Raw genomic sequence first — 22114 nt, forward strand, 5'->3', positions numbered from 1 at the left:
GAAATCTTTATATATATATATATATATATATATATATATATATATATATATATATATATATATATATATATATATATATATATATATATATATATATATATATATATATATATATATATATATATATTAGAATACTTATTGGATCATATTCCTATATTTGTGTAACTCAGATACTGCAATTAAAGATTAGAATATGCCATGAAAAATTACCATAAATGCATGATTGAATTTTTCTGTATTAAAGAACCCAAACCAGGTTTTAAATTATTAGAGAAACCTATATTTGAATCCTAAACATATATTTCTTGTCAAAGAGAAATAAATGGTAAATGCCTGTATTCATGATCTTCACTGGAATACCTTATACTATTTTTTCTTTATTATTATTATTATTATTATTATTGTTATTATTATTATTATTATTATTATTATTATTATTATTATTATTATTATTATTATTATTACTACTACTACTACTATACACACACACACACACACACACACACACACTTTATATATATATATATATATATATATATATATATATATATATATATATATATATATATATATATATATATATATATATATATAATATTTTTTTATTTATTTGTTTTTCATAACTGATTTCAAGTAAAATGGTTCTGTTCCACTCCTCTATGTTGCTAAAAAAAGAATTGAGGGAGTATTCTTTTCCTGTCTGCCATGATACATTTCAACCTTGCAATATGTTGCTGAAAATGTTGAGGGATGTTAGGATTAGCAACAATAATGTATATACAAGATATGGAAAGATTCTGAGTGAAAATTCTTAAGCTTCGAGGAGTACTGAAAAATAGTAATTCAAAAATTAATTGAATATATTTGGCTTTGTCACCCTTAGACAGTCAATTATCATATTTTGGTCAGTAAAATGTGATTTTCATTCATTATTATCTATACTATTTATTATCATTAATATTATCATCTTTATAATAATAATAATAATAATAATAATAATAATAATAATGATAATAATAAGTATTATTACTATTATTATTATTATTATTATTATTATTATTATTATTATTATTATTATTATTTTAGTGTCTCTGTAGAATATCATATGGAGAATGGGTTCCTAGCCTTTCATTCACTCCATATTGGCAAAAATTAAGTAATAAGATGCATAAGAGAGAGAGAGGTGGTGAAAGGATGGATGTAAGGTTGAATGGAGAACATGTGGAAATAAAGGTGGATTGTCTCAAGTATTTGGGATCATCAGTTACAGTGGACAGAGGAGTTGACACAGAGGTGAAGTGCTGGGTGAAAGAAGCAGGAAAAGTACTTTGGGGACTTAAGAAGGTCTTTGAACTTAGGATTTTGGTATGGGTGTAAAGAGAGGGTTATATGAGGGAATAGAGGTGCACACTGTTCTGTATGGTGCTGAAAAATGGAACATGCGAGTAGAAGAGAAGAAGCAGTTAAGTGTAATGAAAACAAAGTGTTTGAGGAGTATGTTTGGAGTAACATGGAGAAACGGAATAAGAAATGAAGAGGTAAAAAGAAATGGTGTTTTGAGAGATGGCTGGACTAGCAGATCAGTGCTGTTAAGATGGTTAAGGCATGTGGAGAGAATGGAGGACAGAAAACTACTAGAGAGAATAATGAGGTCAGATGTGTATGGTGAGTGAATAAGAGAAAGATCTTGGCTAGAGTGGATGAACTGTGTCAAGAGAGCACTGAATGAGGGAGGGATGACTGTAGCAAGAAAGATTAATTGTATGATGGAGGTGAATGAAGAGCAACAATGGTGAGTGGATGAAAATGAAACAGTCTTGTTGATCCCTGGGAGGAGGTGTGGGTGCTCTTGGCAAGGGCTGTTGGCATAGGGACCATGTAAGGTCTGGGGCACTCCATAGAAAGTGCCTTGCATCTGCTGTGGTCTCAGGATTGGAGTAAGTCCAGGTTAGAGAACAGTTTCATTATGAACAAGCAGGGGTAGATCAGTGTATGCTGTCAGGCTTTGCTAAAGAAATATGTGACAAACTGTGTTGGCATGTAATAATGTGGTCCACAAGACTATCCCTTTCCACCAAGGGCAACAGGGCTAAGAGTGTAAATGATGTGTGTGTATGAGTGTGTGGTGTTTTGTCTAGGCAATCCCATGTGGGACTGCCAGCCTGGTATATTGATAGATAGATCATTATTACTATTGGTGTTATTATTATGATATACTTCTGAACATGGACCATATTTTTTAACCAGTGTTGTGCCACCTCATAAAAGTGATGCAGAGATGGATATTTTGTCCGTTTCAATGCTGAGGCCTGCTGTTCATTGATGGTGGGTAACATTTTCCCCTAAAAATCACCCATAACACCCTAACAGCAGTCATTGAGCTCATACACTACTAGTGAGTGGGAGCTTTCTTTTCTCTGATCATGGGTGGTCCATAGATTTGTACATCAGGTTTTTTATTGAACGATAAGTGTGCTTAATCTTTTTGTATTTAAAATATTAATAATATTTGTATGAATTGTGTGTATAATTCCAATTATCCGTAAATCTATTCCCATTTCAAATAATGAAGTTGGTAAATTATGTCCAGAGATGGTTAACTTGCACCACCTGAGATCACCATCCAGTGGTAGATGTAGTTCTCTCTCAAACATCAGATATAGCTTCATGTTCAGTGGAACATCTCTGACCCTCCCTGTTTTATCTCTCACTTGAAAACATCAGCACACTGGATTAGTCTCCCTATGAGCACAGTGAGCACACCTGACTCACAGTGTCTCACATGGGCAGCAGCTCAGGCTATCAGTACTGTTGTCCACTTACCCTAGCCACTGCTTGATGTGGCAGTCATACTTCTCTGGTTGCCTTGGTCACTCTCTCAGTTGCCCCTCTGTTTCCATTAATGTCTCTGCAGCCAGCAAAGAGTACTTGTACCATGACCCATCCTGATGGTAAACTCTGATAATGTAATATTACAGTAACACCAGCATTTTTCATGTGATGGTTATACTTTATTTATAACATTCTGGCTGCTGAATGTCATGCAATATATTATATCTTATAGAAACTTGGAGAAGCTCAAAAATAATTAGGTTAAAAGTTCATGAGTCGGTCTACAAGCTGTGGACTAATGTTTCAGACCAGTGCAGGACAGTATGGGACATGCTGTAGCTAATTTAGTTCAAAGAAAAATGTGTGTGTATATATAAATATATATATATATATATATATATATATATATATATATATATATATATATATATATATATATATATATATATATATATATATATATATAGACACACACACACACACACACACACACACACAAAGAAATGACGAAGAAAATTATAACAAGCGTGATACATCCTGAATTGGAATATGCAACAGTAGTTTGGGCTCCACATAGATAGAGAGAGAGAGAGAGAGAGAGAGAGAGAGAGAGAGAGAGAGAGAGAGAGAGAGAGAAAAACTGGAAATAATACAGATGATAGAGACAAAGATGGTATCAGAACTGAAAGACTTAAGCTATGAAGAAAGACTTGAAGAGATGGATTACAAACACTGCAAGAAAGAGAAAGAAGAGACCTGATAATGCACAAATTAGTAAACAATGTAGAAAGAATAGATGGAAATGACGTGATACCACATATGGAGGAGGGAGAGAGACGTAAATTACGAGGGGGCATGAGTAAAAAATAAGAGTGGATGTTCGAGTGACATTAAGAAATACAACTTCCTGTATCGGACTATTGAAATCTGGAATGATTTGAAGGAAAAGGTGGTTGCTGCAAACACGTGTACACATGTTTAAAGAGAAACTGAATAAATATGATATAGAAAGGACAAAATGAACATTGGCTTGTGCCCTGTACAGTGCAATTATTAGGTAAATACACACCCATTTGTGAGCTTCCCATTATTTCATTGAGGGAATAACATATATTTACACCCATTGTCTAATTCTGCAAACTAGTACAGGCGTATCATTTTGCATGTTATCAGCTCAAACAATGTAGTGGATCCTGCACACTTACGGAAACAGCGAAGTAAAAAAAAAAAAAAAAAAAAAAAAAAAACATCAGTGAGAGACTTCCATGCTGATAATTCTCTGCACTTGCAATGTTACTGAAATCATTACCCTTGCATAAGCTTATTTTCACCCAGGAAATTTACACTGCAGCCCACAAGTAGCAGTTTTCCTTTTGCTACTCCTGTCCTTTTGTCTTTTTCATCCACTGTTTTGGACATTGAGCCACAGAAAAAAAAAAAAAAGGCATCCCTCGATCTCACAAGCTTCTGAGCAAAGGTAGTAGGATTAATTATAATTTTATTAATCTTGCTTTCGAGGTTCCTCAGAGACTAATTGGAAGATAATGCCTTGGAAACCGCTTGGTTACCAGGACTTTTGACTGAAGAAGACGCCTTATCCTCACTTTTCAAAATGATGCAGCATTAATGAATCAGTGGAATAAATGAGAGGTGTGTGATACCTCACTATTATTAAAAGGACTGAAAAGGATACAAAGCTATTTTTATACATAATTATAAAGTCACGACCCACATTGACCTCACGTGCTTGCTGGCCAACCCGTATGCATCCTGGATGAACCGTGGTGAACATGCTATGTGTTAACTGGAGATTTATTAACCAAGGCTGGGAACTGGGAAGGCGACGCAAGAATGGATCCTGAGAATGAAAGTGGACTATGGGATTACTTTCCTTGATTTAGACGGCGCTCTTCCCCAACAGACTTTTGACAGGGATGGTGTTCACCGCGAACGAGCAAGTCATGTGTTACAGATTTTTAAATTGGAATAGGGCGACATAGTGCAGAAAATAAGACAGAAAATAATAATGGGGACGAGGCATTGAATGAATAATGAAAGAGAGTATGTAGGATTGGGATGCATAAATGTGAGAGGTTGAAATGTTGAGAAAGTGGAAGACCTCATCAAAGAAAAAAAGTGCAAGGAATGTATTGTAGACGGAAACGTAGATAAGGGAGAGAATATAACTGATGTTGTGACATACAGAATCAGTAGTAAAGGTAGGAGCAATCAACATTGAAAAGGTGGTAGGGTAAGGTTGGTTGAAAGATTTAAATAGGAATAGAGATGTAGAGGCAGAGGTGGGTGACTATGAATAGACTGAGGTGAGATAAAGGAATGGCAGTAGACAGATACAGTGCCTGCTGGGGTTGTTTGCTAGGATGGAAAGTGATTTAACAATACGGTTTTAAGAGAATGCGTGGAGTGTACGAATGGGAGAGACTGAGAGAAAGGGAGCTCCCGATAATTTGAGGCAGTGTGCATGTACTGCAGATGGAGGTTAAAAGGAGGAGTGGTACTCTTAGTTTTTTCCCCTCTTTTTGCATTAACCCTGCAGGTTTGTGTGGGACAGCACCGTTCAATAGGCTTCACCGACAATCTCCAATGCGTGAGATTCAGCTCAAGCTCAGCTCAAGCTAAAAGCGAGGGGCAGACTGCTTAGCCACTGGGTGATAAATGACAGAAGGTGCCATACAGGCGTAAGGAGACGTCACATTCTGTCATTTCCCCATCACATGCTTTAGTGACTATTTTTCGTCTTTTTTTTTCCTTACTATTATTATTATTATTATTATTATTATTATTATTATTATTATTATTATTATCATTAGGGTCTGCAAGTTGCCCTTTTTTTATACACAATCCATTTCCTAATGCATTTTTTTTTTTTCCGGATTTTGCCATTCTCATCTAAGACAGAAAGAATCGCTCGTCCCAATTCCTTGCAGTTTGAATCCCTCTACGTCATCGCACAGGATACGCCAGAGGTGTGTTTATAGCGAAGAGGTGCTGAAGTGAAGGTGGAGGAAGCTTAATTTATCAGAGCCGGACTCACGGTGAGGTGGGGGTTACTTCGTGGTTGGGGAGATACAAATGAATACTTCCTCGTGGGTGCCAAATACTGCAGTAACCCTCGAGAACACCAGAAAGGTGTTACATGATGGGTAACTACATTATTTTATGAGAGTAATCTGTATATATATATATATATATATATATATATATATATATATATATATATATATATATATATATATATATATATATATATATATATATATATATATATATATATATATATATATATATATATATATATATATATATATATGTGTGTGTGTGTGTGTGTGTGTGTGTGTGTGTGTGTGTGTGTGTGTGTGTGTGTGTGTGTGTTGGAAACGAGAGAGAGAGAGAGAGAGAGAGAGAGAGAGAGAGAGAGAGAGAGAGAGAGAGAGAGAGAGAGAGAGAGAGATTTACATATTTTCCTGTTAGTTTATCAGGTAAACCATTAAAAATCAAACTTTGAGTTCACTATGGCAAAGATGTGATAAATTATGTTAATGTCATCCATTCATATTTTTTCATTCATTTAAGTTACCTTTTAATGTCAAGTACAAGGTTAATTTCAAGTCTTTCTCGCGATAGACATGTGCGAGTGCTGCTGATAGGACGATACGAACGGAAAGATATTATATATTGTTATGTAAGAAGGGGGTTGAGGACAACTGCGCGTGTAGGGAGCGAGGAGGCGTAGTACACACACACACACACACACACACACACACTTTTTTTCTATTATATAACTGCCAAAATTATTTACAGCTGTTTACGAAACATAAACAAAAAAGAAAGACTTGAAAATGAAACAAAAATATGATGACCTGTGTGAGGGTATTTCTGAATGACCATTTTCTATTATAAGGGTAAGAAAACAATTATCGTACACAGTAAGTAGTGGTCCCTCAACGGCCTTTAAACCCTCCCTAACCCCCCCCCCCCCATCCCATCACTGTCTTCCCTACCTTCCTCCTCTCCCTCCTTCATCCACCCCCACCCTCATCCTCCCCCACCCATCCCTCCTCCCAAGAATCCCCACCAGACCTCCCCCACCTTTTGAGTTTGCGATTGCCAAATAAACAATGTTATGTACTTTTATGGTTAGTAACTTGAACAGTGCATAAATCTTCTTAAGAAAATTATAGTGTTCGTGTCCAAGTATTCCGGAATGGCCAGGACAGGTAGTTAATGAAGTAGTGCACAGTTAATATGACGTGACCGCCCCATATTTGGAGTCTTGCGGCGCTGCTGCTGGTACGGCCACTTCTTGTTTTTTTTCTCAATAAGGGTAATGTATACATGGTTTCTGTTATGTTACCATAAGATAAGCATGTATAAGGTACCAAGGGGGTTAGGGGTGTACGTGAAGTGCATGTAATAGGTAGGGATAAGATGTGAAGTGTATTTTTCAGTCCAGGCCGAGAAACATTCCTTGGCGACACTCCTGCCTCGGCGTGTTTTTGGCACCTTTTAGTTTTAGTGGCAGTGTTGAGGCACTCGCCACTCTCCTCGTTGTACAGTAGGTAATTTTTAGATCAGCTAGACAGCCCTGGCCATTATAGAACATGCTACGGCGGGGACAGGGAGGGAGAGGGACACAGGTGAGCTACGGCACCATGCACGTCTGCACGTCACTGCCCAGTGATTTTACCCCAGGGTTGAATGGTCTTACGAATACCAGTCAACGTCACTACTATAAGAGTAATACAGCGTATTCATGAGGGCATGGCTGTGCCTCAGTTAGAGGCATGACATTCCCAAGCGGAGGCGTGGCACTATTTAGCACAGGTGACGTATGACACAATAAACAATACTATACCAGTGCAATTCTTGGGTGTATTGTAATTATAATAACTATTCTTTCATAGCTTGAACCATACCATTGAAATAAGCAAAAATCTTATGTCAAATTGTCACACAGAGCAAGGTGCAACCTGGAACTGTAAGGTGTGGCATGACATGACCCAGATCAGCACATGACATGTGTCACAGGTGGGGCATTATATCATTCACTTAATGTAAATAGAAGTACAAATGAGAGTATCATTAAAAAGAAACAATATTTATATTTTCCCCATCTCTTTGCTTGGATTTGAAGATGGGTCACAACAGTGCTCATTATTTTAACAAATTAATGACATTTCTGCTGCTGTGCAAATATGAGAAATGAGAACATTGTATCAGATGAAAAAGGTAGTAACTATAGGAAATATTCATAAAGTATTTTGGTTGTTAGTTTTACAGATTGTTATTAGATAATCAAGTATTTTGTTTTTACTTAGAACTCTTTATCTATATTAATTGATTATGAAATTATATTGATGTTTCAGATATCTGCAAAAGAAATTTTTCTGTTAATGACATTTATGGTGTTAAGATACTTGCATTGCTTTGTATTATCATGATTGGAAATTGGTGGGTCTTCTAACAGCACGATGTATGTGTTTGCATTGAATGTGAGGAGGCTCAACCCAAAGTCTGTGGCTCAAATTTTTGTCTTGACCAGGAGTGAAGTGATGCTATATTATTGAAATTTGTGGTTATATGTTAAATACCTATATTAATATTTTATGAAAAATTCTCATTAAGCAAATAAAGTATGTGATTGGTGTATAGATACATAAATAGGCAAATTTTGATAGGAAAGATAGCAGTTAAGACACTTATAACAAGCTTTGTATTACATCAGACAAAAATAACAAACCTCTGGGGAGAATGCTGGTTAATATAGGTCGTGTCAGGATAGCATGCAAGTCAAAGCTTCACTGCCAACTGTGGTAACTCAATCCCTCTCAGATTATTTCCTTTGAGCTCTGGGTTTGTGAGGAAGGTCTTGCAATTATGAGGTAACTCAAGGCAACCCTCAAGCCAACCAGTAATGTCAAGGATTCTTGAAAGCAAACATTTATTTTTTTAACATAATTGAGTGTTGTAGGGGTACATCAGTGTGGGAGTCTTGGCACCCTCTAGCACTCATGAAGGCCGGTGGGATGATGTGTCTTGGCACCATGCCCACCTTTCACAGTCTGGGCTGTGGTTAGCCACATGGATCACTTGGCCCACTTCAGTGGTTTCTCTCAGCAGTTCGATGTTCTTGTGGCTCTTTCAAGCTTGACACTGGGAATGTTGTGCAAACATAGGTCATACCTGTGTGTAAAAGGAATCTCAAAGAAGTGATTCATGAAGGCTGGTCAGTGTCTTGTGAAACAAACCTGCTGTCAAAGTCACTGTGTGTGTAGTGTTTTCCTACCAGTAATGTGCAGTCTCTTATGGCAAACTAAGTGCATACAGTTTCATCTCTGAAATCACCCAAGTACTCATTTGGGTGAGGTGTGCTGTGTCTCTGCACTGTACTCAAGGAAGTGTGGATGTCTGCCATTGACTTGGCCCAGTAAAAGGTGGGTGGTTGTCACTAAGAGTAGAACAGTCTCTGTAATAAGTATCTTTCTTTTATTTTTTCATGAAGAATTCATGCTATTCATTAACAAATTGATTGTGTGATTATGTTTAGGATTGATTTTGGTAATGATTGATTTGAAACATGATATTTTTTTCTTTCTTTCTTTCTCTCCAAAAGATGTTACTGTTTTTCAGTTTAATTTAAAAGAAAAAAAGCCTCAGAAATAAGTTTTAAATGTGTTTTGTAAGATTTTCTTAAAGCACTACATTTCCAAAACATATTTCACTAATGTGTACATAAGATTATGTAGTCACATCAACACTGCCTGGTGCATGATACAAATCTTGTAGATGAGTTTTGTGCACTGGAAAGTCAGGCTGTAATTTCATAATCTGTATATGTATTAATCATCATTGCAGGCAGTGTAATTATTAATAGGAGCTACCTGATGATGTGCCTTAATTGTGAGCAGTAATTGAATTACATGGTATCTTTATAATAGGTAGGTTTTAATAGTTACTTATATCATGAGGTTTTGCCATTATTTCCAAGATCATTGAGTTCCACTAGTTGATTAATTATGTGAGGTTAGAAGTTATGATAAAACTATGTAAAATACTTAGCAGTTGTGTGCATTATAAGAGATCATTGCACTGATAATTCCTACTTCTAGTTAACAAAACCTAGGTACTATTTTATTCTTTTGGTTGATTTCCTCCTCTTAACATGGTTCTTTATTTACACCATGAGTGTGCCATGTGGTAGCTTCCACTCAGCCATCTTTGAGTTGTTTTGGCCCCACATTCCTTGCTCTCACTACTGATACCATGATGATGTGCTTGTTTCTTGCTTAGCCCTGCAACATTCATCTTGCCTGTGCAGAGTTACTGTGATTTGCTTAATGCATTGTGGCTAGTGAAATTTATCACTAATATAACTAATTTGCTTGTTTCTGATATGCATGATTTGATTTCCCTGCTTGCAGTGCCTTTGTTTTTTGGTGCCTTGGTGCCTTGGTGCCCTGGTACCTGGGTGCCTGGGGTCACATTTGTTTGTGTGTGTGTGTGATGTACCCTGCTCTCCAAGCCTCCCATTCTTTACCATGGATCTTGACTCAGGTAGGTGCCACTGTAACCCCTCCCTCCTGCCGTAAGTTCTGTGCTGCCTTAAGATCAGTTTTCCTTTCATGTTATGGCTTTTGTGTTGCCTATTTTCAGAGGAAAAGCAGTTCTGATTAGAGGAATATTGCTGGGAAAATAACTTCTTCCTAAATCCAGTATCTTTTCTTTCAATGATACTTGTATTTCTGTGTTGGAAATGTTTGGTTATATTTGAAAATTGCATGCTGTGTTAGCTGTTGAGATTAATATATAATATCAATCTGTATATTTGATTTTATTTAAAATAAATATTGCAGATATAAGGTTCAAATATGAATATGCAATATTTAAGATACTCAAACACAAATACAGTTGTTAATTGTGTATTTGTAAATTCATATACATATTTGACTTTGTTAAACACACACACACACACACACACACACACACACACACACACACACACACACACACACACACACACACACACACACACACACACACACACACACACTTTGTGCAGTGTACTGGTCAGCATGCTTGGCTCATAACCAAGGAGGCCTGGGTTTGAGTTCTGGGAATGGCAAAGGAGATGAGGAATCTCTTTATGTGTAATCCCTGTTCATCTAGCAGCAAGTGTGTAGAGGATATAAGCCATGGGGTTATAAGCTAGCTGTCTTAGTGTGAGGTGTGCAAATGGTCTTAATCCTACAGAAAGATAAGTCACCATGATCCCTAAACTCTTATAGTGCAACAGCTCACTGTGTTATGAGATTGGCAGACAATTATGTGTTAATAACACACACACACACACACACACACACATATGAAGTATTGATTTCTTTATGGGAGTTTAGCAGTATACAGTAATTGTAGAGATTAAATGCTCTTGAAGGCAAGCTTCTGAAGGGAACAGATGCTTTCAGATAAAAATACAGCTTATACTTGTGTCAACAAATAAATTTCCACAAGTCACATATCCATGTTTTCTGTATTGAATCACAAACATTTAACTTCAGACAAGCTGAAGTAAAAATGCTTTTAGTAATATTTTGTTGTTGCTACTGAGATGTATATTTGTAGTATATATGTTACATCTACCTGTATATCTAATAATTTGTCTTTTGCTCTTGAAGAGTAGAAGTTTGATTCAGATAGAGTTGGTGGACTAGCAGGTTAGTGGACTACACCTGTTTCACACCTGTGACAGTATCTATATCAGGAGTTAGGGAAGGATTTGGGATTGTATACACACACACACACACACACACACACACACACACACACACACACACACACACACACACACACACACACACACACACACACACACACACACACACACTATCTGTTGGTCTCTCTGGCCTCTAAGATCTTTCTGAAAGGGTCACAATTGGCAGTCACAAGTCTAGCATGTGATCAAGACTCTCTCTCTCATCCCCCCCCCCCACACACACACACACACACACACACACACACACACACACTGAAGTGTGAACAAATAGAATGAACTCAGTGAAGATGTTGTCAGTGCTGTAAATGTCCTTGCTTTTTAAGACCAAACTGGATAGATATAGAGATGGAATACTATAAGATTACTCCCCTCCCATAAACCACAACTAGGTAAATACACACACACACACACACACACACACACACACACACACACACACACACACACACACACACACACACACACACACACACACACACACACACACACACACACACACTACAAGAAAAAGGATATAAGGAAGTTGGAAAGAGTTCAGAGAGCAACAACAAAGATGATACCAAATATCAGGGACATAAAATATGAAGAGAGGTTGGAAAGGTTACATCTACCAATGTTGGAAAAAGGAGAGAAATGGGAAGCAAATTGGAGGCCTGATTGTGATATTTAAAAACATATAAAGGAGTGGAGAAGGTGGACTGGAATGACGTGATGGTTTGGGATACATGTGATACTAGAAGAAATGGAAAGAGGCTGAAGAGTGCTTGTAGAAGAGACATCAAAAGTATAGTTTCCCATATTGAAGTATTGATGTGTGGAATAGTCTGGATGAGGAGATTGTAAATGCAAAAAGTATACATGGATTCAAGGATAAGTTGATATTAAAAGATAAGGAGATGGGACAGCATGAACATAGCTCTTTTCCCATAAAGCACAACTAGGTAAATATAACTAGGCAAATACACACACACACACACACACACACACACACACACACACACACACACACACACACACAGGAAATGCCATATGTTGGAAATAGGAAAAAGTAAAAAAGAGACCTTCATGGAATTACAAAATGGGAGAAGAAATGATAATGAAAAGTAATGTAGAAAAAGATTTAGGAGTATAAATGATTCAGGACACACTATCACCTGAAAGGCACATGAATGGGATACTTGATTCTATATACAGCTTGTTAACAAACATTAGGATGGCTTTTAACTATATGGATAAAAAAATGAAGAAAACTGTAACATGCATGATATGACCTAAATTAGAATATGCAGCAGTAGTTGGCTCCACATAGAAAAAAAAAAGATATATGGAAATTGGAAAGAATACACAGGATAGCGACAAAGATGGTACCAGAATTGAAAGACTTAAGCTATGAAGAAAGACTTGAAGAGATGGGATTACCAACACTTCAAGAAAGAAGAAAAAGAGGAAATCTGATAACAATGTACAAATTAGTAAACAATATAGAAAGAATAGACAGAAATGACTTGGTACCACAGATGTAGGAGGGAGAGAGAGTTACGAGGGGGCATAGGAAAAAAATAAAGAAGAGTGGATGTTCAAGTGACATAAAAAAAATAAAGCTTCCCATATCAAACTATTGAAATCTGGAATGATTTGAAGGAAGAGGTGGTTGCAGCAAACAATGTACACATGTCTAAAGAGAAACTGGATAAATATGATATGGAGAGAGGACAAAATGAGGTTTGGCTCATGCCCTGTACAATACAACTAGGTAAACACACACACACACACACACACACACACACACACACACACACACACACACACACACACACACACACACACACACACACACACACACACACACAGTGGATGAGGTAAGAATAATGATGGAAGGTTTGGATGCAAAGAAGGCGCAGGGACCTGATAGAGTATCTAATTGGGTACTGAAGGAATACAGAGATCAGCTTGCACACAAGGTTTACACACTCATCATAACTTCATTAAGGGAAGGAGTGGTGCCCAAAAGATTGGATTAAAGCAGATTTAGTCCCCATATGTAAAAATGGTAGCAAAGAAGAACCATTTAATTATAGACTGGTGTCATTAACAAGAGTAGTGGCAAAAATGTGTGAAAGAATAGTGAAACAAAGATGGAGTGAATATCTGGAAAAGTGAGAGAAATTAACTGACAGAATTTGAATTTAAGAAAAGGAAGGTTGTGTACAAGAAATTTGATGTGCTTCTACTCAAGAGTCATAGATATAGTACAAGAAAGAGAGGGATGGGCACATTGTGTTTATTTGGACTTAAAGAAAGTGTTTGATAAGATGCTCCACAAGAGACTGCTGTGGAAATTAGAAATGTTTGGTGAGTTGAGAGTGCACTCCTACACTGGATCAGTGACTTTCTGAGAGGAAGGGAAATAAGTGGTCAAAGATAGGAAGTCATCATGGAGGAAGTAATTAGTGGTGTCTCACAGGGGTCAGTACTAGCACCAGTTATGTTTGCTATCTATGTGAATGATGTGATGGAGGGGGTGATGGAAGGGGTGAAGGGCAGATGGGGAGCTGGTTAGTTCTGGGGAGGAGATTAGTAAAATTCTGAATGAGTATTTTTTAACTCTTCACCCAGGAAAACATGCAGGATATGCTGAATAGTGAACAGATGTTTAGAGGAGATGAGAATAAGAAGCTGACATATTTCCATAACTAAGGAGATAGTGGAACAGGAGATATATAGGCTAAAAAAGTTCAAGACACCAGGACCAGATGAAATATATCCCAGAGTACTTAAGGAATGCCAAGAAGTTATTAGTGAGCTGTTAGTTTCTGTCTTTAGGAAACCACTTGAGTCAGATGAGGTACCAGTAATGTGGAGGCAGGCTAATGTAATACCCATCTTTAAGAAAGGAGATAAAACTTTAGCGTCTAACTATAGACCTGTCAGCTTAACTTCAGTTGTAGGTAAAATATTGGAGTCAATAATAGCGAGGAACATTAGGGAACATTTAGACAAACATAACTTGATAAATCAGTCACAGCATGGCTTCACGAAGGGGAAGTTTTGCCTGACAAACATGTTAAGTTTTTACAGTAAAGTGTACGAGGCAGTAGATAATGGTGATAATTATGATATCTTATATCTGGACTTTAGTAAAGCATTTGACAAAGTACCCCATCAAAGGCTCCTGAGGTGTTAGGCTGGATAAGGTCATGGCTTAGTGACAGGCAACAAAGAGTTGTAATAAATGGCTTGAAATCCAATTGGGGGTCATGTAATTAGTGGGGTGCCACAAGGATCAGTATTAGGGCCATTGTTATTTCTAATATATATCAATGACTTGGATAGTGGAATTAGTAGTGATGTTAGCAAATTTGCGGATGACACAAAGATAGATTAATTAGGTCAGAATCAGATGCCATCGCCTTGCAGGCAGATTTAGATAGGATGAATGAATGGACGGACAGATGGCAAATGCAATTTAATATCAACAAATGCAAAGTACTTGGCGTAGGTAGAGGAAACCCACACAGTAAGTACACATTAAACAACAAAACTCTGGTTATGAGGGTATGAGAAAGATTTAGGAGTTATAGTTATCTCTGAACTCTGTCTAGGAAAACAATGCATAGAGGACAGAAACAGGGCAAATAGGGTACTAGGATTCATTTTTAGAAGTGTTAAAAGTAGAAGGCTGGAAGTAATATTAAAGTTATATTTGGTGCTAGTCAGACCTCATCTAGACTATGCTGTGCAGTTCTGGTCCCCACATTACAGGAAAGATATAGGTCTATTAGAATCAGTACAGAGGAGAATGACTAAAAGAATACAGGGGATGAGGAGTATTCCCTATGAGGCGAGATTGAAGCTGTTAAATTTACACTCTTTAGAGAGACGTAGGTTAAGAGGGGACCTGATAGAAGTCTTTAAGTGGTATAAGGGTTATAACAAGGGGGATGGAAGCAAAATTCTTAGGATCAGCAACCAGGGTAGAACACAAAATAATGGGTTCAAGCTTGAAAAAATTTAGGTTTAGGAATGAGATAGGAAAAAATTGGTTCTCAAATAGAGTGGTAGATGAGTGGAATGGATTCAGTAATCATGTTGTTAGTGCTAGAACATTAGGGAGCTTCAAGAGAAGATTAGACAGGTTTATGGATGGGGATGATAGGTGGAAATAGGTAGGTATATTTCATACAGGGACTGTCACATGTAAGCCTGGTTGCTTCTTGCAGCTTCCCTTAATTCTTATATTCTTATGTTCTTATGTGAATAGCTACATGAGTCTGTTTGCTGATGATGCAGAATTGATGGAGTGGAGAGGACAGAGGATTGTGAAGCCCTACAGGAAGATCTGAATGTGATTTGGGATTGGAGTGGCACTTGGAAAATGGAGTTCAACGTAAAAAAATGTGGAGTGTTGAAGTTTGGGATGGTTGTATGAGGCCAGTCTTCAGTTATAAATTGGATAATGAGGAAATAAATGTCAAGAGTGAAGAGAAAGACCTTAGAATTACTGGCATTGATAAGCTGTCCCCAGAGGTACATGTAAGAAGAAAGGAGAAACATATAATCCGATGAGAAACATAAGAGCAGCGTTCAACTATCTGGATTAAGAGATCATTAGGAATTTAATTGTGACAGTGATAAGACCTCATTTGGAATATATGGTGGTGATATGGTCTCCCAGCATTAAAAGGGACAGAAAAAATAGGGAGAATACAATGAGCAGTGACAAAGTTGCTTCTGACCATATTAGACTTATTGTACGAAGAGATGAAAGAAACTAAACCTGCCCACCTTGGGAGAGAGAAGAAAGAGAAGTGACCTGATTGCCTTATATCGGATTTTGTCGGGCTATGAAAAATTGGACAGGAGTGATGTGGTGAGGAGAGACTTTAGAAGCACAAGAGGGCATGAGAAAATGAAGAAGGGTGTGTGTAGAATTGATATTAAGAACAGTTTCCTGCAGAGGACTGCAGGAATCTGAATTGAGCTGCAAAAAGAAGTAAATGCAATAACTATAGGTGATTTTAATGAAAAACTGGATAAGAGTGGATATTGGGATGGGACGACTTGAGCTTAGACTCCTCCTCCTATAAGCCACAACTAGGTAAATACACACACACACACACATACATTTAATTAAATATTTAGAGTTTACTGATAGTCATGAATGTTTTGCAGTATTTCCATAATATTAGGTACAATGTAAACACTTGTGATAATTACTCTGATGCCTTTGGAAAGGGATCAGAGCTAATGTAAAAACCATTAAGAAGTCAAAATTATTATCTCAAACATAGTGGTTAATTGTTGTTCTTTTCACTTGTGGTTCCTTATCTTATGAAAATATTGTTGATATTTATACATGATTCCATAATTAGGATGTATGAACCAAGCAGGAATAGATGTTGTTCAGATGTAAATTTTTTGTTAAATTAATGCAAAGAAAAGTTGTGACTGAAACATGAAATGTAGGAGCAGAAAAAAGAAAAATAGTGTAATGGTGATGCTCTGTTGATCCAAAACTTGCTAGAAAGACAAGAGGGATTTGATAAACAGTAAGGATATCTGAGGCTTGGGTAGGGCTAGTGGGCCCTACCACTGCCTCCAACACTATCTCCATTTTCCTCATCACAATCATCACCATTAGTTTTGTTTGCACCATTTGGCATAGAACATTCACTTGATGGTGTATCTTCTCTGAAACTTGTTTCTCTTGCTCCTCCACAAAGCCTGATAATTCCCTATTAAAGATCATTCCTTAATTTTCCACTTCCACCAACACTAGGTCCACCTCTAGGTACATTTGTTCAAGTTAAATACCTAGTTAAATCCCCAAAATTAATATGACTTCTATTGAAATAACATATGCCACCCATTGTCACTAGAATATAGAAAGCTTGCAATGAGACATGCACATGTCTAAAGTCAAATTTACAGATATTAAAGAACAAGTTTGACAGATAAGAAGAAACATATATAATGATTCATAAGGATTAATTACTTCAGACTAGAGATACTCAGATAGAAGTCCAACATAATGTAAAATTTAAAGAGTATGGTGGGTACTTAGTGGTTGCTTACATAACCAAGGCATAAGTAACTGTTATTGCACGTTGCTGTGGTTACAGTGTGCTCAATGTACTGCCTAGTTGATCTTTTGGGACATGGTTGAGTGCTGTCCTGTGAAGCCTTTTGCACCCATTTTGAGGGGAACTCTTTGGAGCAGGCAAAATAAATACATTGAAAATTAGTAGTTATGTATTGAGGAATCAAATTATGAAGTGGAATTGAATATATGAAGGGGTAATTATGAAGACCATTAATTCATCCTAAAGAATTTAATACATAATTACTTGGTTTACCTTGCTCTGGGCACAATTATCAAGAATTATAAGAGCTAAGAATAACCTGAAGTTGTACTCTAAAAGCCATAGAGCCTTACAAAACTCTGAGTGACTCAGATTGGATGCTTAGTTGGATAATGAAGAGAAAACTGCCAATAAAGGTGTGACTTATTACATCAAAGGCATGACAAAAATAATTTAAGCCAAAGAAACAAAAGATGCCTCAAGCATGAAACAAAGCAGAGTAGAGTGTATGATCAGAAACCCACTCAGAAAATCCAGTTCCTAATGTCAGGACAAAGCAAACTTTTTGGTTGCAGCAAGTGAATGGGCTTTTTTCCCTCCACTTTTTTGTGCCTTGACCAGACTCCTTCACATAAAAGAACATGCTGCTTGAAATTGATATTTTATTTCAGCCATTGAGAGATAACTTACTTAGAAATGAGAAGAGAAGTTTAGTTTTGTTGGATACGCTACAATCTAAGATATTGATATGGTATGAGATTGTGTGTCAGGGAGGTATGATTGTTGTGAGTGGAGGGTGAAGGGTGAGATTATGTGGAGGAGAATGGCATGGTGCAACATGCCAGTGGTTTTACAGTAGTTTGCCTCATGACATGCTTCTGTTTCTGCTCATTGTCTCTCTTCAAGACCAGGTGAGCCAGACCTGTATGCAAGTCTAACCCCTTTGGTTGCATGGATGATTAAACTATCCTGCATGTTTTTATTCAAGGCCATGCTTATCTCACTTGCGTCATATTGCATGTGTGGCATGTAATATAACTTTACAGAAACAATCGGACAAACCTGCCCTGTTACACCAATCACTACTACTACTGCTGCTGCTGCTGCTGCTGCAGTAGCACTAGTGTTGCTACTACCATCACTACTACTACTACTACTACTACTACTACTACTACTACTACTACTACTATTACAACAGTGATACTGCTACTACTATTACTACATACTATCAGCAAAGATAATAATTGATAGCAATAATAATGATGATGATGATGACAATACAAAAACTACTACTAATGACGATGATCAGGACAATAATATTAAATCGTAATACTGTTGCCAGTGCTTTATCATTACTAGTACCATACTACTTAAGAGAATGCTTGTAATGGTGTTTGGTTTTGTAATATCATTGTACATATAATTTAGGTCTTTGAATATCTAACTTTTGTTGTTATGGCAGTTTGTATAAATGCATTTTTCTAGTTGAGATAAAGTAACAAGCTTTCTACCAGCTGAGCTCAGTTCAAAATAAGGCAGTATATTTGATCATATCTGATGTCAGATGTATTTTTCATGCCCATTTTGGTGTATGAGAGTAACATTTTTTTTAAATTATTTAATAATGATATATGTATATTTTTTATGTGGGAGAGACACTGGCCAAGGGCAATAAAATCCAATAAAAGAAAAAGAATGGCCCACTTAGATGCCAATCCCCAAATTGGGTCCAAAGTGGTAGTCAAAAATTGAAAGATAGGTGTCTTGAAACCTCCCTCTTGAAGGAATTCAAGTCATAGGAAGGTGGAAATACAGAACCAGGCTGGGAGTTCCAGAGATTACCAGAGAAAGAGATAAATAATTGAGAGTACTGGTTAACTCTTGCATTAGAGAGATGGACAGAATAGGGGTGAGAGAAAGAAAAAAGTCTTGTGCAACAAGGCCACAGGAGGAGGGGAGGCATGCAGTTTGCAAGATCAGAAGAGCAGTTAGCATGAAAATAACAGTAGAAGATAGCAAGAGATGCAATATTGCAGTGATGAGAAAGAGGCTGAAGACAGTCAGTTAGAGGAGAGGAGCTGATGAGATGAAAAGCTTTGAATTCCACCCTGTCTAGAAGAACAGTATCAGTGGAATCCCCCCAGACTCCATATATGGATGGATAAGGCCCCTGTACAAAGTTAGTAGATGGAAGGGTGAGAAAAACTGGTGGAGATATCTCAGAATGCCTAACTTCATAGAAGCTTTTTTTAGCTAGAGATGAGATGTGAAGTTTCCAGTTTAGATCATAAGTAAAGGATAGGCTGAGGATGTTCGGTGTAGAAGAGGGGGACAGTTGAATGTCATCAAAGAAGAGGGAATAGTTGTCTGGAAGGTTGTGTTAAGTTGATAGAACTACATAGTTGTAATTAGTAGTGTTTATGGAGGTTCCCTTTCAAAGAAATAGATGATAATGGAGTAACTAATGGGATAAAGGTGAACAGTTGTTTGGAATGGGTAGTGTGAGTTGAAAGTATCATTTTGTGAAAAAATGTTGGCATAGCTACACTCTCTGGCAACATTGTGCTGAGTGTTATGTCTATATTCACAATATCCTGAGTTATGGCCTGAAGTGGAACTCCTACTGTCATTTTTTTCTTGCAAGGCAGTATTCATGAAGTTTCTCTTGTTAAAAAACTATACATTTTGATAAAGTATTTAATTATGTAGCTCTACTTGGGAACCTAGATTCCCTCTCTGCCTGTGAGGAGCACCATGATAATGGCCTCAATGAGCCAATAGACTCAAAAGAAAGAAGGTGGGTGTTTTGCATTTTGTCCACTACTCTCCACTTGTAGTTGTATCAGAACATGTCAAGGGCATAACAAAATACTTAGGCTAAGTTACTAGAAAGAAAGAGGCAACTCTTAGTTGTCAAGAGACAAAAGGAAAGGTTTAGAGAACAATTGGAGGTATATAGAATAAGTTAACCATGTCACGTTACAAAATTGTGACAACCTTACCACCTACGTCTGCCAGCCAGCATTACTTTCCACTATTCTGAAGATCAGTCTTGCCTATTTTTCTATTTCTTAGGCATATGATTTGTGAAGATGTGATGTAACAATATTAAAAGGAACTGAAAAATTTTATGGCAAGAAATGAAATTATTATCATTGTTATCAGAGACTTAATTTTTTTGCAGTTAAGATAAGCTTCAGGAGAGTTGTCAAGAAGCTCTAACACTCTCTTTAAAGACATATGCCAAAAAGGGGGATTAGGTGCAAAAATAGTAATGACGTTGACTTGTAGAGAGTCCTGCATCCTTGAGGTAAGGAAAACTGTATATATTTGCTTTGATATGAAAAGAGGGTAGAAAACACATCAAATGATATGTAGAAACTGACCTTATAGACTGAAAAAGTAGTCTTGAAAAGTATTCAAAATTTTTAACTGTCCATTACTCAAAATATGACTTCTCACCTTTGAAATCCATGCCTTCAGCCATTTCTGCATTAATTTCCATGAAACAAAGACTCAAGACTCAGCAAAAGTAGGAGACTCATACATTAACATATTAACATATCATTGCAACATTTTTAAATTCTGGAACAAATATTTATAAGAAAAACAAAGTTTCTGCAAGAAGTATATATATATATATATATATATATATATATATATATATATATATATATATATATATATATATATATATATATACACACACACACAAATGAAACCCAGTATTGGCAAAATAACTTTGTTGCATTCAAAACCATAGTTTGGACTTTCCTTGATGTGAGGCATATGACTGTACAATAAAAACTGTAGGAGGAGATAGATTTAAAAACCAGAATTGAAAAAAAAAAATGGGGAAATGTGGGTGAGCAAAAGTGGGAGGATTTGTGAGACTTTTGGATTGTAGCACTTTTTTTTATAAGAGGGGGACAGAACAAGGACAACAAAAGTAGAAGAAATAAAGGAAGCTTCACATCTCATCTCTAGCTAAAACAGCTTCAATGAAGTTAGGTGTTCTGAGTCATCTCCGCCAATTTTTCTCCCCCTCCCCCCCAGATGCTAACTCTGTACAGGGGCTTTATCTTCCCATGTATGGAGTATGCTTCACATGTATGAGGGTTCCACTCATACCACTATTTTAGACATGGTGGAATCAAAACCTTTTCATCTTATCAACTCCTTTCCTCTAACTGACTGTCTTAAGCCTTCTTCTCATCAATGCAATTTGCATCTCTTGCTATTTTTTGTCATTATTTTCTTGCTAACTGTTCTTCTGATCTTGCTAACTGCATGACTCCCCTCATCCAGTAGTCTTGCTGCACAAAACTTTCTTCTTTCTCTCATCCTTATTCTGTCCACCTCTGTAATGAAAGAGTTAACCAGAATTCTCAATCTTTCATCCCTTTCT

At 36.8% G+C, this 22114-nt stretch overlaps 1 protein-coding gene across 9 annotated transcripts in view; it reads left to right on the forward strand.

Annotated features, from left to right (window-relative positions):
* The first annotated feature begins 5910 nt into the window (after positions 1–5910).
* LOC135102362 (uncharacterized) overlaps positions 5911–22114 on the forward strand; it is a 30618-nt gene continuing 14414 nt past the window's right edge. For 2 of the 9 annotated variants that reach the window (XM_064007481.1, XM_064007482.1), the window contains exons 1-2: positions 5911–5996; positions 10275–10407. In XM_064007481.1, the coding sequence (XP_063863551.1) occupies positions 5926–5996; positions 10275–10407 (204 nt within the window). In that variant the 5' untranslated portion in view covers positions 5911–5925. Of the gene's footprint in view, positions 5997–7025; positions 7178–7439; positions 7491–7855; positions 7882–8419; positions 9288–10273; positions 10408–18482; positions 18618–20890; positions 21017–22114 lie in introns of those variants that run through there. The other 7 variants (XM_064007484.1, XM_064007489.1, XM_064007483.1 and 4 more) reach the window with 7 other exon arrangements.

This window comes from Scylla paramamosain, chromosome 7 (assembly GCF_035594125.1).
Source record: "Scylla paramamosain isolate STU-SP2022 chromosome 7, ASM3559412v1, whole genome shotgun sequence".
In the NCBI taxonomy this organism is placed as follows: Eukaryota; Metazoa; Arthropoda; class Malacostraca; order Decapoda; family Portunidae; genus Scylla; species Scylla paramamosain.